The 17,716-nt window shown below is 42.9% G+C and overlaps 1 protein-coding gene across 1 annotated transcript; it reads right to left on the bottom strand.

Moving 5' to 3' along the window:
* Positions 1-1,781: 1,781 nt before the first annotated feature.
* On the bottom strand, positions 1,782-9,831 carry ASB12 (ankyrin repeat and SOCS box containing 12). Its single transcript, XM_036271232.1, has 3 exons — positions 9,702-9,831; positions 2,419-3,268; positions 1,782-1,988 (listed from the first exon to the last, which is right to left on the bottom strand). Exons 2-3 carry the CDS (start codon positions 3,212-3,214, stop codon positions 1,855-1,857), a joined length of 930 nt encoding a protein of 309 aa, XP_036127125.1. The 5' UTR covers positions 3,215-3,268; positions 9,702-9,831; the 3' UTR covers positions 1,782-1,854.
* Between the last annotated feature and the right edge of the window lie 7,885 nt (positions 9,832-17,716).

The raw sequence follows: 17,716 nt of genomic DNA, 5'->3' as shown, positions 1-17,716 counted from the left end.
GTTGGTGAGGTTGATTTCTAATCCCCAAGGGCCTTGAATAAGGCGATGGAGAGAGCAAAGCCAGGAGAATTCACCTGTAACAAGAGAGATGGGGCTGTCTGTCCTGAAGCCCTCTGTCTATGCTTACAGCCCAGTCCTTCAATTCTCTTGCTCCTTGGAGACAAACAGTTGCACTGCTCTCCAAAATGCATAAGAATGCAAGTCTGGAAACTGAGTGTGGCAGGGCCATGGAGAGAGATGTCCAGTTCTCTTGCCTTCCTTCCTAAAGTCTCTCAGGCACTAAGATCTAGGGAGAGTGGAGGAGGTAAGAGGTAGGAGAGACAAGTCAGTTCAAGACTTCATTTCCTGCTTCCCGTCTCCAGATCATGATGTATGGGGTGTCAAGGCAGCTCCCACAAAGAGCTCTAAACAGCTGTAGTGTTTCCCAGGTACAGATTGTCTGGGCTCTTCTCCTTCATTCCTTCATCTTGTGTCTCCTTCACTGCACATTCACATCCCCATGCAGGTGCCATGCAGGAGAAATATAAGGTACTGTGGAAGGACAAAGAGTTAGCAAAATGAAAGTGCTTGGATCTGAATTTGTGTAGTTATCTGTGGTGGTCCTGTTTTCCTCCTTACCCTGCTTTCTCCACATCATAGGGGACTGGCTGTGATTTCCAGGATCCCTTGTCAATCATCTTCTGGCTGGGTTCAACCAATGAGAGGCACTGGTGGGAGGTTAGGAAAAATGGAGAAGCCAGGATATTTAGCCTCCACCTTTTTGCTTCCGGTGGTGTCTGTGGCTCCCATTGTCATTATACTTCCAATTCTGCTGTGCGATCTCAGCTCCTGGCCCAGATTACACCATCTCCTCCCACTGTTCCTCCATTGCTCACCTTCCCCTGATCTGCCTTATAGTTCAAGGGGGCTGACCCCCTGTAGGCTGTTTCACAGGCTCTCATATTAATTTAATTCCAGTTTCCCCCAGTGAGAGAGACATTGGAGGCAGATTGAAGGGCAAGAATGAGGGAAAGGAGAGGGTATTTCTTCCTTTCCTATGGTTTGGGCAGCATCTCTCTTCTATGGTTCTAGCACCGTGGACAGAGCTGTAATTTCCACTTTCCGTCCGGTGACCCCTGTCCCTGGACTCTGGACATATTTTCTTCCTCACCCCTTCAGCCTAGGGGTGGTTTGGGGCTTCTGATACCACTAATATCTTCGTTACCTTCCTGTCCTGCTTGGATTCTCTGCCTATCACCTATGTAACCAATTCTTTTCTGCATTACATTTTGTCATAAATATTTGGTAGTTTGTTTTTCCATTTTGATCTTGATTATAAACTGGACTGGTGGGAATGATTCAAGGTGTGTGAGTGTGGGGGTCCTTGGTCACTTGACTCAAAATAATAGGAATTCGGGTGGCAGCCCTTGAAAAGGTGCCTTAAAGCATCCATAGAAGTGGAGAGAGGTCCAGGGATGAGCAAGCTAATGCTACCCTTCCACCCAGTTAAATTCTTCAGGACTTTGCTTCTAGAGCAACACAGCTCCAAATTCTCTCAAGGATTTTGAGGTTGGCAAGTATGGGCCACTGAGTTAGTTTTCACTTTTTCTCTTTCAGTGGTCAGAACTCATACCTGTCAAATGCCAGACCATTCCCATCCTTCCTCTTGGCCAACCAGCCCACTGCCCACCAGTAAACAACTCCACACACACAACAAACACAACAGCCTCCAGAATTTATTTTGTTGATGATTTTATTGTGGAGGATAATACAGGAAAGCAGCTCCAAGTGAGTGGGTGGAGCTGTGTGCCCTTCAGCTATCTGGGTCCCCAGGATGTTTTAGGGGTATCATGGTTTTCTGGGTGGACTGCAAGATTACAATTGGTGTTTGAGGTAGCTAATCAACACAGGGGGAATATCCAGCTGGTCAATGGCTTGTGGCTTGTTGGCCTGGCGCAAAGCTCTGCGGATAACTAAACGGGCCTGCGATAGTAGTGTTCGTGGAGTGGCTACAGCAAGGAGAAACAGGTCATGAGAAGCAATGTTCAAGGTCATTCTCCCACCCAATGCTACGTTCACCCTGCCTTCCCTACTGCAGCCCTGAATGCTCTCTTCCTTCTAGGAAATGTCCCCCATCCTCCTTTCAGTATACAGTACCAATATGGACACACTGAAGCCTAGAGAGGGCATGCTCAAAGCCATAAAGCAGTCATTGGCAAAACCAGAACAGGATACTGGGCTACTGCTATCTCTCTACCTCATCTTAGAGATCTTGTTCCTAATAAGGAATATGTAACCTCCTCTCCACTAGAGGCTCCAGTAGAGGGAGGAAGATGGTGTTTTCAATAATTCATCTCAGAAGGATTGGCTTGGGGATACTTTGGGGCCCTGGGACCTCCACACCAGGGAGCCTATAGGACTGGTCTGCTTGACACTCACCTCGGGCCTGTAGCAGTAAAATGGTGCCTTTATCATCTTTCCAGTCCGGGTCCAGGGGAACAGATGGAAGGTAGATGTTAGCACCAAAATCAATTAACAGCTGAATGTACTCTGGATCACAGTTATGGTGGAGGCAGATTTCAAGGAGGGTGCGTGGCTGTGGGACACGAGCTAAAAGGTACTGGTCAGTACAGTTGTAGTCAGGGTCGGCCCCATAGAGCAAAAGCAGCCGGAAACAGTCAAGATGCCCATAGATTGCAGCCAAAAAGAGGGGACCAGAAAATGAAGTTATGTTCGACACCCAGACTGGTAGTTTAACCTTGACATTTGGATCTGCACCATGGCCTAGGAGCTCCTGCAGGATGGCCACGGCACCGTCACGTGCGGCTGTGAGTATGGGAGAGCAGTTGTTGTAGATGCTTCCGCCAGGACAGGCACCGGCTTCCAAAAGCTCACGCACACAATCCAGATGGCCATGGCTGACGGCAGTAAAAAGTGGTGTCTGTGCCTTGATGTCCAAGCTGTCAACGTCAGCACCATGTGCCAGGAGGACTTGCAAACAACTAAGGTGGCCATAAGCAGCAGCCAAGCGCAACGGTGTGCCAGGAACACCCCAGCCACTCCTACTGTTGATGAAACGTTTGTAACGATCTTGGCACAAAAGCTGGTCTAAGGTATAGGAGTCGTTTCTGTGCACTGCTTCACGGAGAGCCTGCTTCTCCCCTGTGTTGGTGTCCTCCTCCTCCTTGTCGGGCTGCAGGAGGGAGAAGATTTTGCTGATGTCCATGAAGTTCATGTTGGTTTATTAGAGTACAATCATTCTCATTATGAGGAGGACAATATGCCAGATCTGTGGGTGCCAAAAACAGGAGAGACTGAGAGTCCCCATCAAAAGCCTGGATGCCAGCCCTTGCCCCCCACCTTTCACCATCAAGCTCTTCACTCATGGGTTCCCTGCTTATAACTCCTACTCTATCTTATTTCAGGCTACAGAGATGGCTGCCAAAGCAGATCAGGTATTTTCACAGCTTGGTACCTTTGCATAAGCTGTTCTGCCTGCCCTTCAAACTCCTAGTTCTTGGAAGCCCTCCCTAATCTCCTCCCCCTGCTCAGGCATTTCAAAGGGTCACAAGCAGACTTCAGTTTGAACTTTCATACCACATTTCTACTTATCTGTGCTTCATTACTGTGTAAACTCCACGCTGAGAGCCCCTGTATTCATCTTATATTTCTCCACTCCCAGCAGAGCCTAGAGTCTATATCATGGCTGGGGATTGTAGATGTATCTTCCTTAGTTCAACATGTGTGAATTAATGAGGTGGCCCCTGGTCTGGCAGTTGCTAGGCCAACAGAATGGTGCTTTGTGATGTTAAGCTCTCATCCCTAAGAATTCTCACATTAACTCCACCTCTTAGCCTTTTAGATAAAGTTCAGCCTCTTCACAGCCCCTCATATGTGACTTCCCCTCAGATTCATGCCCCATGTTTCAGGCAACAGAGTTGCTCATGAAATGGATGGAGACTGACTTTTTTTTCAGCTTCTCCTACTTTATTTTTTTATTATTTTTTTAAAATCAATAAATGTGATACACCACATAAATAAAGTAGAGACTGACATTTAATGATTAAATAAAGAGGTGACATTACAAAGAACACACCTCAAGTAAAATGAAGTCAAAGAGATGGCAGGAAATAGTTGAAGTTTCCAGGGAAAGTCCTCTTCTCTGGTGACAACTGAATTCTGCCCCAGGACCACTTCAATCCAGGAGTCCCTTTAATTGCCAGCACCTCCTTGAAGTCCATGGCTTCTCCATCCCTCTAAGTCAAGCCTTTTCCCATCCTCTCTGCCCCACCCAGCCTAGAGCCTTGCCTCAACCCTCAACTCATCTTTCTCCATTATGCCCAGACCCTATGAAATCACCCATGGCACAATGACTGACTCAACCTAACTCTTTGACCTTAACAATCCTGTTTCTAGTGCTCAAAGTCAGTCACCCACCTCAGTATGTAATGTCATCATGGTAAGCTGGTAGGTTTTGCAGAGCTTCAGTCTCCCTACTCTCCCATAACCTGCAGCCGTGGTCTCAGGGCAACACACTTCCTTTTATTTACTGTCCACCTCCGCCACTCTTCGTTAGCCTGGGACCTCAAGTACACGCCTCAGAAAAATTTTAAGTGTGTTGGTGGGATCTCCCTCAACTTTAGACTCCTCCCTACCAACAAGCATCTACTTTATATATGGTCTTATTATTTATTTCTTTTGGGGTGCAATTATAAGAGAATTTTATAAATCAGGCAGACCCGAGCTGCCAACTTTGTACCCCCCAGTCCTTAGCTGAGTAACCTTGGGCAGGAAGGACTCTTCTCTTTGGGACTCAGTTTTCTTGTCTACAAGACAGAAATGATAGTCCCTGCCTCATGTGTCGTTTAAGAGGAAGAGGGCTACCATATAGTACATCTTTGAAGGTGAGCTTCCTCTCTTTGCACTTTCAACCTCCTCACTGGCTCCTCCCCCTCAGCCATCTTGGGAAACAAAACACTTCTATGGTCATTTGTCCCAAGTCATCTTTCCCTTCATCTTTTTATTCTTCATCAAACATATCCAAAGAGTTGTCTACTGTCTATTTTCCCACGTCTCGTTTCCTTCTCTACCATATTCAGTCTAATGCCACCTACCCTCAATCACACACTGAGATAGTTCTTTAAAAAGTCATCCTTGGCCCTGGCCGGTTTGGCTCAGCGGTTAGAGCATCGGCCTGCGGTCCGGAGAGACCCGGGTTCGGTTCCCACTAAGGGCATGTACCTCGGTTGCAGTTTGTCCCTGGCCCTGGTTGGTCGTGCGGGTGGCAGCCACTCGATGTGTCCCTTTCACGTCGATGTTTCTCTCTCTCTCTCCCTCCCACTCTATCTGTGCAAAAAATGGAAAAAAAAGGTCCTCCGGTGAGGATAAAAAAAAAAAAAGTCATCCTTGTGGTTAAATCTTCTGTCTGCTTCTCAGATCTTTCCTTCTCAGACTTTTCGGGGACATCTTTCCTCACTGACCACTTCCTCCTACAGAGTCCTTGTTTGGCTTCCTGGTCAGCACACTTTCCTGATTCTTCTCCTCTCTGTTCTCTCCTGAAATAGTTATGTTTCCCTGGTTCTCTCCTTGATCCTTTTCTCTCCAGCCCTATAGCTGTAGCTCGCACATTTATTCTGATGATTTCAACCCTATCACTCTAAGCCCCCAGCTCTCTCTTCAGCAAAAAATATTTATTCACTGAGTTTCTTCAGGCACTTCAAAGTCAGCAGTATCACACCACAACTACCACCACCATTACCACCAAACTTGGTCCATATCTCAGTTCCTTACCATCCACCCGATCAACCAAACCAAAAACCCAAGACTCATCTCAGTACTTTCATCTCATTCTCCCACTCCCATCCCGTTGGTTATTAAGGCCTGCGGGTTTCACTTCCTAGAGGCCCCTGTAGGCCCCCGCATTCAGGCCCATCCCCACTGCCAGTGCTTTACCTCGGCCCCTATCATCTTTTGCCTCAATTATTAGAGTAGTCTCCTAGCTAGTTTCCCATTTTAACATTTTCTCCACATTGTGGCTAAAATGATTATTTAAAGATACAAATCTTACCTGTTTTAAATCCCTTAATGGCTTCTCTTTCAGAATACAACCCAGATGCCTTAGCCTGGCTCAGAGGTTCATCATGAGCAGAATCTTGGCCCATATCAGCAGCCTTACTTTCCACGAATCCTCTACTTAAACCTCAAGATTCAGCAATAAGAGAAGAGAAGTGATGGCTCTCCAGAAACATCATGCTTTCTTCTGTCACATGCATTTTCTTCTGATGGATTAGTTCCTCTGGAGTTTGTGCTTTTATAGCACTATAGAAGTCATCACACTGGCCCTGGCCAGTTTGGCTCAGCGGTTAGAGCGTCAGTCTGCGGTCCAGAGAGACCCAGGTTCGGTTCCCGCTAAGGGCACATACCTCGGTTGCAGTTTGTCCCTGGCCCTGGTTGGGTCATGTGAGTGACAGCCACTCGATGTGTTCCTTTCACGTCAATGTTTCTCTCTCTCTCTTCCTCTCTCTCCCTCCCATTCTATCTGAACAAAAAATTGAAAAATGTCCTCGGGTGAGGATAAAAAAAATTTAAAAAGGAGTCATCACACTGTATTTTAACTCCTTTTATATGGGTCTGTTTTGCTCCCATTGCAGATTAAAAGGCCATACAAGGTAGTGGTAAAACATGGTCTGGCATTCTGCTTCAATCTCTGATCCACCGCTTAGTACCTGTATGATCTACGGCAGATCACTTCATCTCTCTGTGCCCATTTCTTAACCTGTATGATGAGGATGATAGTAGTACCTGCCTCAGAGGGTTATTGTTAGGATTAAATGAGTTAATACATGTTAAGTGTTTAGAATAGCACCTGAATGTAGTACTCAGTAACCATTCTTATCACTTAAGTCTTCTATGACTAATGGTCCCTATGTGAAGTTCTATAATCTGAAAGCTGCAATGCTTATTAATGCTAATTAAATAATCTAATAAATTATTTAATTAAAATTATTCAATTTGGAGATGGGGGAGCCAAGTCTCAAAGGAGGGCAGAAACTTTTTCCTAAGATTATATGGATGATATTGTCAGTTGTTTCATTAACAATAACCCAGAATATACCTATAATCTAGTGATTTTTAAACCTATTTAACCATAGTGGAAGATGCAATATTGTATTATCCCCATTTTGTGGATGGAGAAAACTGAGGCCTGAGAGGGTAAGGGGTTTGCCAGATGACTTACAACAACGTAATAACAGAGCCAGTTTCCCTATTCAGCATCACATTTTTGTTTGTTTGTTTGTTTGTTTTTGTTTTGTTTTTTTATCCTCACCCGAGGATATTTTTCCATTTTTTGTACAGATAGAGTGGGAGGGAGAGAGAGAGAAACATCGACGTGAAGGGACACATCGAGTGGCTGCCACCCGCACGACCAACCAGGGCCGGGGACAAACTACAACCGAAGTACGTGCCTTTAGCGGGAACCGAACCCGGGTCTCTCCGGACCGCAGGTTGATGCTCTAACTGCTGAGCCAAACTGGCCAGGGCAGCATCACGGTTTTTAATTGCAACTTGAAAAATGAACACATGACCCTCCCCCTTGCCTCAAGCAGATTCATATTGCAACTTCCAGAAATCTCAGCTTTGAGGACCATGCCGAATTCCAAGGACTTTATTCATGGCATGTTTCTTTTTAAATTTTTTTTCTTTATTGATTTTAGAGAGAGGAAGGGAGAGAGAGAGAAACATCGATGAGAGAACATTGATTGGCCGCCTCCTGCATGCCCCCCACTGGGGATCGGGCCCACAACCTGGGCATGTGCCCTGACCGGGAGTCAAACCGGTGACCTCCTGGTGCGTGGGTCAATGCTCAACCACTGAGCCACGCCAGCCGGGCATAGCATGTTTCTTTACAAATTATTTTCTGATAGCCAGCAAGGATTCCCTTCTCAATATTTTTTGATTTTTTTTTTTTTTTTTTTTATCCTCACCCGAGGACATTTTTCCATTTTTTGTTCAGGTAGAGTGGGAGGGAGAGAGAGGAACAGAGAGAGAGAGAGAAACATCGATGTGAAAGGAACACATCGAGGGGCTGCCACCCGCACGACCGACCAGGGCCGGGGACAAACTGCAACCGAGGTACGCGCCCTTAGCGGGAACCGAACCCGGGTCTCTCAGGACCGCAGGCCGTCGCTCTAACCGCTGAGCCAAACCGGCCAGGGCTCTTCTCAATATTTTTTGGAGGCGGAAGTTGTGTCCAGGGAGACGAAGATGGCAGCGAGTGTGGAGGAAAATGCTGATGCTCTCACCATCATATCATGAGCCCACAAGCAAGGCCCATCTAATGAGCCTCCAGAGGGAAATCAAGCCATGGCCCCCAGCTGGCTTGGGCACTTGAGTGGATTGTGCCTTATTAAATAGGATAAGAAAATCTAACTACTCTACTTGTCTAACCTCACCTTGTTGTGGTTTGTTAATCAATAGTTATTGTGGGACCATTCTGTACAAGGATCCTCTTCCTTATTCCCAAAGTGCAGGGGTTTTAAATCTCTCTCTCTCTCTCTCTCTCTCTCTCTCTCTCTCTCTCTCTCTCTCTCCCTACCTCTCCCTCCCTCCCTCTCCCTCTCCCTCTGTGTGTGTGTGTGTGTGTGTGTGTGTGTGTGTGTGTGTGTTATTGGCCTCTATGGCAATCTGGTAAAATCTCTGGTCACATTTCAGAATGGTTTTTAATACATACAATACAATAAAGTACATAGGATTAAAGGAAAAAAATAATATTTTAATACTACATGATATAGCAATAAATATTCCTTATTAATACATTAAATAAAAAATATAGTAATTTCTATGTTGATGATAAGCATAAATGACAATTCCAGAAATCTGCCACAACTGTAATATGATATGAAATGTCCGTCATCTCTGCTTGTGACCAAATTACATGGACTAGTAATAGTATTGCCATTTGCTGCTGCATTCATCCTTGAAAGAAATGGTAAATTTCTAGTTAGAGATTAGGGGGATAAAAGGTAACTTGTCCCACCTATGTTTTTGGATCCTTTGAATTCTATCTAAGGCCCTCTTGAGGGTGTATGAATCAGGTTAAGAGCTCATAACAGAGAATGGTTAGTTTCTGTGGGCCTAGAAGAGCCGCTCAGGCATGAGGAGACTATTTTCAAGAAGCACCTTCCTCCCCACATCCTGAGAAGCTTTGTCTGTCCTTCTGCCCTGAGACCACCCTGCTGCACCTCCGCACACAGACTCACAAATACCACACAAGGACATAAAGGCAAGTCTCAACACTCCCTGACTTGTATAAGCACAATTTATCTCAAGAAGCAGGTCTATTTGCACTACCAACCACCGGAAGCTAGAAAGAGGTGAGGAAGGATCCTTCCCCTTCAAGTTGCAGGGAGCATGGTCCTGCCGACTCCTTGATTTCAGACTTCTAGCCCCAAGAACCACAAAATAATACATTTTTGTTGTTATTTTAAGCTAAAAAAGAAGAAGAAGAAGGTGGTCTATTTGAACCCCAAAGCCTAAGCAGACACATCCCCTTGGGACAGACACAGCAGGTAGCAGTCATATCCCTTGTCCCCTCTGCGGGCAGGATTCCCTACAGAACTCCCAAGCGCTTCCAAAAAACAGACCCAGTGAGAACAACCCACGGGCCTGCAGGTCCACTACTCCGGGGAAGCGCTGTGGGGTCCCAGGTCCTAGGTACTCACCAGGCTTCTCCTTGAGGCTGCACTGCTCACAGTTGCCACTGCTCTTGCCTTTCCGTGAAGCACTGGGGCCTGGTGGACCCTCCTTGGGGAGACCCAACTGCCCCAAAAGCTGGAGCAGGAGAGACTCTCAGTTCCCACTGTGAACACTGCCTGAAGGCTAGGCGCCAGCCCCTGGGCCGACTAGGTACAGGGGGCTAATTTTAGGCTACCCTCCCCCCCCAGGGCCGTGTTATCTTACTAGTGCCATTCTGGGAGTGATCCCAGCCAGAGAAGGAGGGGGGTACATCCGTGGGGAAGTCCTGGAAGGACTGACTGACAGATAGACAGGTGTCTGGTGAGGCCAGGGCTCAGGCTCCTAGTGTGTCCCTGTTTACCCTTTCCCACCATCCAAAGGGGCTGCACTGATAGACCCCCTGAGCTTACCTTCTCTGGGCCAGACCTTCCTCTGGGCAGGGATCTCTTTTTTTTTTTTTTTTTTCTCTCCCTAACTTAGCCTTGCTGGATTTTCTTTTACTTTTTTGAAGGTCCATCAACACGTTGCTATTCCCTCTCCCCGCCCCCGCCCCCACTCCCAAGAGAGAGGAGGACAGTGGGAAGCAGAGACCTCCATACTGAGATGTGTATCATAACATTTTACTAGAGTTTAATAAGGTTCTGATCATTTGCAGAGGCCTCCTCAGTCCACTGACCTACCAGGCTCAACCTGGAGAAAATGCCCACGGCCTTCCCGCTCTTCTCACACTTAACGTACCAAACCAGACGAATGTGTCCAGCACGGGGAACTTTGTAAATAGCTCAGCTCTTGTTGCTATCTTTTTATCTCCCTGGTTGACTGCAAATGAAGTAAGTGCTAGGGAGATACCTTTAGAAATAGTCACACCATCTATATTAGGTGTCACCCAAAAAGAAACTGGGAGCCAGCTTCCACTTTCCTCTGGGAGGAAATGCCAGCCTAGCATTTGGTATACAAACCACACCACAAATAATCCGGTCACGCTGAGAAACTCAATGGAGAAACTGTCAAGCAGCCACTATGGGTAAGATTCTAGATGCAGGAAGAACACAAAGATAAGTAGGATACGGAGTCCCTGAAAGAGTTTGCAGTTTATTAGGACAAACAGACATGAAAACAATCATATTTCACGTATTGCAAAAATGACAGAACTAAAAGCTGCTTATGGTTATCCTGTGTCCATTTCAATCTCCCCAGTTAGCCAAGGAGATTATTGCAAGGTTCTGTGTCCCTAAATGCCACCAAAACCAATAATACCTTGACTTTTCTTGCAAAGAGATTTCAGTCTATGCAGAAAACTTGTCCCAAGACATCAGAGTCCCTCTCTTTTCCTTCCAATCACCAAGGACGAGAAGGTTCCAATCAGAAACAAATGAAAAGCCAGTGAGGGGACCAGAGAAGTGTTGGGATAAAGCACTAGCAGCCCGATTTCACATGATTACTTTGGTGTTAGAATCTACGTGTTAGAAGGAAATCTCCACATTTCTGAGAGATGTTCAATGACTCCTGCTTAAATACTTCCAATGGTAGGGTAGGTACTCTCTACATCCACAAGCAGCACATCTCGTTATTGTTATTGTGCAGCTCAGCTAGTCCTTTTTTTTTTTGGCCAAGGCTTTATCTGCACCTGCGCACTCCTGAGGTTAATTGCTGATCCTGTCTTCACTCACCCTTAAGACCTCAGAAAATCTTTGCCCCAAAACAAACCCTTTAGGGGCCTGAACTCAAGTATTCTATCCTTCCTGTCACCTTATCTCAGGAAAAGCAGCCCAGCTCCTTCAGCTTTTTTCATTTTGAGGGGGATAAGCATTTAGTCTTTCACCATTAGGTTTGATGTTAACTGTAGATTTTTCCTAGATGCCCTTTCTTGGTTCACAAAGTTCCCTTCTATTCATAGTTCACTTGAGAGTTTATATCAGGGATGGATGTTAGCTTTTTGGTGTTGTTAAAAGCTCTTTCTGCATCAATTGATATGAGCTTTTTTTCCCCCTTGAATCATCTGTTCATATGTTGGACTATGTTCATCGATTTTCAAGTGTTGAACCAGACTTTCATCCTTGGAATAAATTCCACTTGGTAATGGCATAAAATTCTTTTTAATGCATTGTAGGGTTAAGTTTGCTAATATTATGGTGTGGAATTTTGCATTGAAGTTGATGAGAAATACTGGTTTGCATATTTCTCTTTTCCTTCTGTCTTTGATTTTAGTATCAGGGAAGGATAAAATGAGATGGGAAATATTTGCTCCCCTTCAATTCCTGGAAGAGATTGTGTAAATTTATAAGATTGGTTTCTTTAAATGCTTGATAAAATTCTTTAAATGCTTGGTAGAATTCTCCAGTGAAACCATCTGGGCCTAAATATTCTTTTGGAAGCTTTTATATAACAAATTGCATTTTTAATAGGGCTATTCATATAATCTATTTCATCTTTATAAAAGTTTTAGTAGTTTGTGGTATCTGAATAATTGGTCAGTTTCTTCTAAATTATCACATTTATGAATATAAATTTGTTTATAGCATTCCCTTTTGTAATTATTTTATTATATATATATAAATAAATTTTGCTATTTAACCTCTTAAAAAACTTTGTTTTTTTAGAAATTTTGGGTTCACAACAAAATTGAGAGAAATGCACATAGATTTGTCATACACTCCCCTGTCCCTACACATGAAAAGCCTCCTCCATTACTAACATCCCCCACCAAAGTGGGGCATTTATAATAACTGATGAACTTACATTGACACATTATAATCACAATAAGTCCATAGTTTGAATTAGGGTTCACTGTCAGTGTTGTACATTCTGTGGGTTTGGACAAACAAAAATATGTATCCATCATTATAGTATCATACCGAGTATTTTCCCTGCTTCAAAATTCCTCTCTGCTCAGCTGATTTATTCCACCCACATCCATGCCCAGGCAACCACTGATCTTTTTACTGTCTCCATAGTTTTGCCTTTTCTAGGATATCATATAGTTAGAATCGTACACTATGCATCCTATTCGGATTGGCATCTTTCAGTTAGTAATATGCACACCATGTCTTTTCACAACTTGATACCTCATTTCTTTTCAGTGCTGAAGAATATTGTGATGGATGCATCACAATTTAGTTATCCATTCACCTACTAAAGGGCCTCTTGGTTGCTTCCAGGTTTTGGCAACTATGAATAAAGTTGGCATAAACACCTGTGTGCAGATGTTTGTGTGGATATAACTTCTCAGCTGCTTTGGGTAAATACCAAGGAGTGCAATTACTGGAATATGTGGTAAAAATATATTTAGTTTGATAAGAAACTGCCAAATGGTCTCCCAAAGTTTCTGAATCATTTTGCATTCCTACTAGCAATGAAGGAGAGTACCTATTGGTTTTTATTCTTGTCAGCATTTGGTGTTGTCAGAGTTCAGGGTTTTGGCTCTTCTAATAGGTATGTATTAGTATTGCATTGTTTTATTTTTCATTTTTCTGGTGGCATATGATGTAAAGCATATTCCCATGTGTTCACTTGCCATCTGTATATCTTATTTGGTGAGGTGTTTGTTATGATCTTTAGCCCATTTTTAAATTGGGTTGCTTGTTTTCTTATTGTTGAGTCTTAAGAGCTCTTTCCGTAATTTGAATAACCGTCCTTTATCAGACTTGTCTTTTGAAAATATTTTCTCCCAGTCTTTGACTTCTCATTCTCTTAGCAGTGTCATTTGCAGAGCAGAAGTTTTAAGTCTAGCTTATCGATCATTTCTTTTATGGATTGTGTCATTGCCATACCCAAGGACATGTAGGTTTTCTTCTCATTTTCTAGGAGATTTATAATTTTGCATTTTATCTCTAAATCTGTGATCCAATTTTAGTTAATTTTTGTAAAGTGTCCAGGTCTTTTTTTTTTTCTTTCTTTCTTTCTTTTGCACATGGATGTCCAGTTGTTCCAGCACTATTTGTTGAAAAGACTATCCTTGCCACATTGTATTGCCTTTGGTACTTTGTCAGTTGACTATATCTCTGTGGGTTACTTCTTGGGTCTATTCTGTTCCACTGATCTATTTGTCTAGTTTTTTGTCAATAACACACTGCCTTGATTTCTATAGTTTTATAGTAAATCTTGAAGTCAAGTAGTGTCAGTACTCCAACATTGTCCTTCTCCTTCAATATTGTGTTGGTTATTATGGGTCTCTTGCCTTTCTATATCAATTGTAGAATCATTTTGTCATCCAGAAGTAAGTTGCTGTGGATTTTAATTGAGATTGCATTGACTATATAGATCAAGTTGGGTAGAACTAACATGTTGACAATACAGTCATGAGTCACTTAACAGTGGGGATATGTTCTGAGAAATGTGTCTTTAGGTGATTTTGTCATTGTGCAAACATCGTAGAGTGTACTTACACAAACATAGGTGATATATCTTCTACACACCTAAGCTATATGGTATAGCTTATTGCTTCTAGGCTACAAATCTGTGCAGAATGCTACTATACTGAATACCATAAGCAACTGTAACACAGTGGTAAATATTTGTGTATATAAACATACCTAAACATAGAAAGGGTACAGTAAAAATATAATATAATGATAAAAATGGTACACCTGTATAGGGCACTTACCATGAACAGATATTGCAGGACTGGAAGTTGCTTTGGGTGAATCAGTGAGTGACTGGTGAGTGAATATGAAGGCCTAGGACATTAGTATACACTACTTTATAAACTTTATAAACAGTACACATTTAGGCTATACTACATTTATAAAAATAATTCTCTTTCTTTAATTAACATAGCTTACTTTAATTTTTTTCACTTTATGAACTTTTAAATTATTTTTCACTTATTTTTGTAATAACACAGCTTAAAACACAAACACATTAATAGTACATTTGCACAAAAATATTTTTGTTCTTTATAGCCTTATTCTATAAGCTTTTTCTATTTTTAATTTTTTTAACTTTCTTTTTTATTTTTTTAAAATTTTTGTTAACAGATGTTTCTCCTTTTCCCACCCTAGACACCCTCCTCCCCCTCCCCCCCCCAGCATTGTTGTCTGTGTCCATTGGTTACCCATACATGCATGTAAGTTCTGTGGTTCATCTCATCCCTCCCCCGCCCTGCCCCCTCCTCTGAGGTTTGCCAGTCAAAGCACGTATAATAGCTTAGGCCTACACAGGGTCAGGATCATCAATTTCACTGTCTTCTACCTCCATCTTATTCCACCTGAAGGTCTTTAGGGACAATAGCACACATGGAGCTGTCATCTCCTATGATAACAATGTCTTCATGTGGAATATCTCCTGAAGGAACTGCCAGAGGCTCTTCTTGAGGAATTGTCACTCTTCTGAAATATACCCATGGTGGTTTGCTTGGTTGGTTTGTTTTTCCATTATAGATTTTCCTGCAGGCAAATAATGCCTCATAAATATTCCCCTCTCTTAATGAAAAGATTTTATTGTTGAAGTCCATGTTTTCAAATATTTTAAGGAGATTATTAAGGTCTTCAAAAGCTTCTGCTAAACCCTTCACTGTGAATTTTCTTGGAGGTTCTTTTTCTTCTTTTCCTGCAGTTTTTTTCTCTTACCTCTTCTTTTATTTTTATGTTAAAAATGATTTTTTTTTGTAATTTATTTTTGTTACAGATGTTTCTCCTTTTTCCCCCATGGACACCCTCTTCCCCCTCCCTCCCTGCCCCATCCCCAGCTTTGTTGTCCATGTCCATTGGTTATGCCTACATGCATATAAGTTCTGTGGTTTATCTCTTTCCCCCCACCCCCTCTTCTGGGGATTGTCAATCTGTACCCCACTTCCACGTCTCTGGGACTACCCCATTCCTCAGACTGTTATGTTCATTATATTCCACAAATAAGTGAGATCATGTGATATTTGTCTTTCTCTGCTTGGCTTGTTTCGCTTAGGATAATACTCTCCAGGTCCCTCCATGTTGTCTCAAAGGATAAGAGATCTTTCTTTCTTACAGCTTCATAGTACTCCATTGTGTATACATACCACAGCTTGTTTATCCATTCATCTACTGATGGACATTTGAGCTCTTACCTCTTCTTTAGCTACATGTTTCTATTCCAGTTCCAACAACTCCTCAGTAGTCAATTCCTTAGAAACCACCTCTAAGAGCTTCTCAATGTCATCCTCACTCATAGCCAGGTAAAGTTGTTTGCCATCTCAATCAACAACATTATCCATTTTTGGAACCTCCTCATCCTTGGCAAATCCTTTGAAGTGATGAACAAACGTCCTGAGCGTCTTCTTCCATATACCATTTATACACTCTTTGGTGACATCACCTGAAGCCCAAGTAATGTTCTTGATGCAGTAATAGATGTTGTAATCTTTCCAGAATTGCATCAGTGTCTTCATCAGGTGTAGCAATAGCTTGGACAAAGGTCCTCCTCAAGTAGTAGACCATAAAAGCTGCTATACTCCCTTGATTCATTGGTTGGATCAAAGAGGTGGTGTTTGGAGGGAGAAACATGATTTTGAAATTGAGACGAAGATTACCAATGAAAGGAGCATGTCCAGAAGCATTACCAACAACAAGGAAAATCTTGAAAGGTATGTTGTCCTCCAAACAATTCTCCTCCACTTCGCTGGCATAGCAATTTGGAAGAGCATATTGGAAGAGGAGTTGGGAAACACCTAACTTCTCATTGCTCCTGCAGTATACTGGCAATGTGTGCTTATTGATATGCTTGAAGACCCTCGGGTTCTCACCATGCCAGATCATGAAGGGTTTCAATTTGTAGCCAGCAACATTGCCTCCAAAAAAAGACTGTTATTCTGCCCTTAAAAGCCTCAAAACCCACCAGTGACGTAGCCTCTTTATGGATGAATTTTCTTTCAGAGACCCATTTCATAACAGGGAGGTTTTATCCATATTGAAAATTTGCTCTGGCAAGTCATTTTTTCCACAATCAGCTTATCCAGAATTTCCAAAAATTCTTCAGCTACCTTCACCTAAGCACTCAGAGACTCACATTCACTTTCACATTAGTAATGAATAACAATTCTTGAATCATTTCAACCACCCAGAGGTAGCAGTAAATTCAACACAGTATCTGGGGTTCAGCCTTTTCTTTCAACATCACAACTGTTTGCATTGTCGTGATTGTCATGGTGCTGAGAAGGATACACTTCTGTGTCTGGCATTAGAAGTTTCTGTAATACAGGCCCTTCTCACATTGTTGTCAGTCTCGTGGTCTTCAGTGAAGCAGATCATTGAACAGCTTCTGTCACTTTGTTCTTGTTCTTCGTGATCGGAGTTGTGGCGGAATGGGACATGCCTGACTGGTGAGCAATAACCATCGCTGATTTTCCACATTTGTAGTCATTAATCACTTTTAATTTAGTCTCCAGTTCAATCACTCCATGTGGCCTCTTACTGGTGACAATAGTAGTTAATTTTGTGTGCTTAGGGGCCATCATGGACAAAACCGTATGAAATTAACTCAAGCACAAGACATGCAGTAAACATGAGACGTATGAGGCTGCTTCCAGCGTAAACATACATGACAAGCTATTTTATAGCAAACGTTTATTATAAGTAGAAAGAGTACACTGTAAAATAACAATAAAATGTAAGTTAAATAAATAAACTAGTAGCATAGTCATTTATTATTATTATCAAGTATAATACACTATACATAATTGTATGTGCTATACTTTTTTTTCTATCCTCACCCGAGGACATTTTTGCATTTATCTTCAGATAGAGTGGGAGGGAGAGAGGGAGGAACAGAGAGAAACATTGATGTGAGAGAGACACATCGACTGGTTGCCACCCACAAGACCCCAACCAGGGCTGGGGACAAACTGCAACCTTAGCGGGAACCAAACCCGGGTCTCTCTGGTCCGGAGGCCGACACTCTAACCGCTGAGCCAAACCGGCCAGGGCTGTATGTGCTATAATTTTAAGTGACTGGAAATGCAGTAGGTTTGTTTACACCAGCATCACCACAAACATGTGAATAATGCCTTTGGTTACAAAGTTAAAAAGTCTAT

Source organism: Molossus molossus, unplaced genomic scaffold (genome assembly GCF_014108415.1).
Source record: "Molossus molossus isolate mMolMol1 unplaced genomic scaffold, mMolMol1.p scaffold_m16_p_2, whole genome shotgun sequence".
Classification (NCBI taxonomy): domain Eukaryota; kingdom Metazoa; phylum Chordata; class Mammalia; order Chiroptera; family Molossidae; genus Molossus; species Molossus molossus.
Note: the sequence above shows the minus strand (reverse complement) of the source record. Positions and strands in the feature narration are given on the sequence as shown.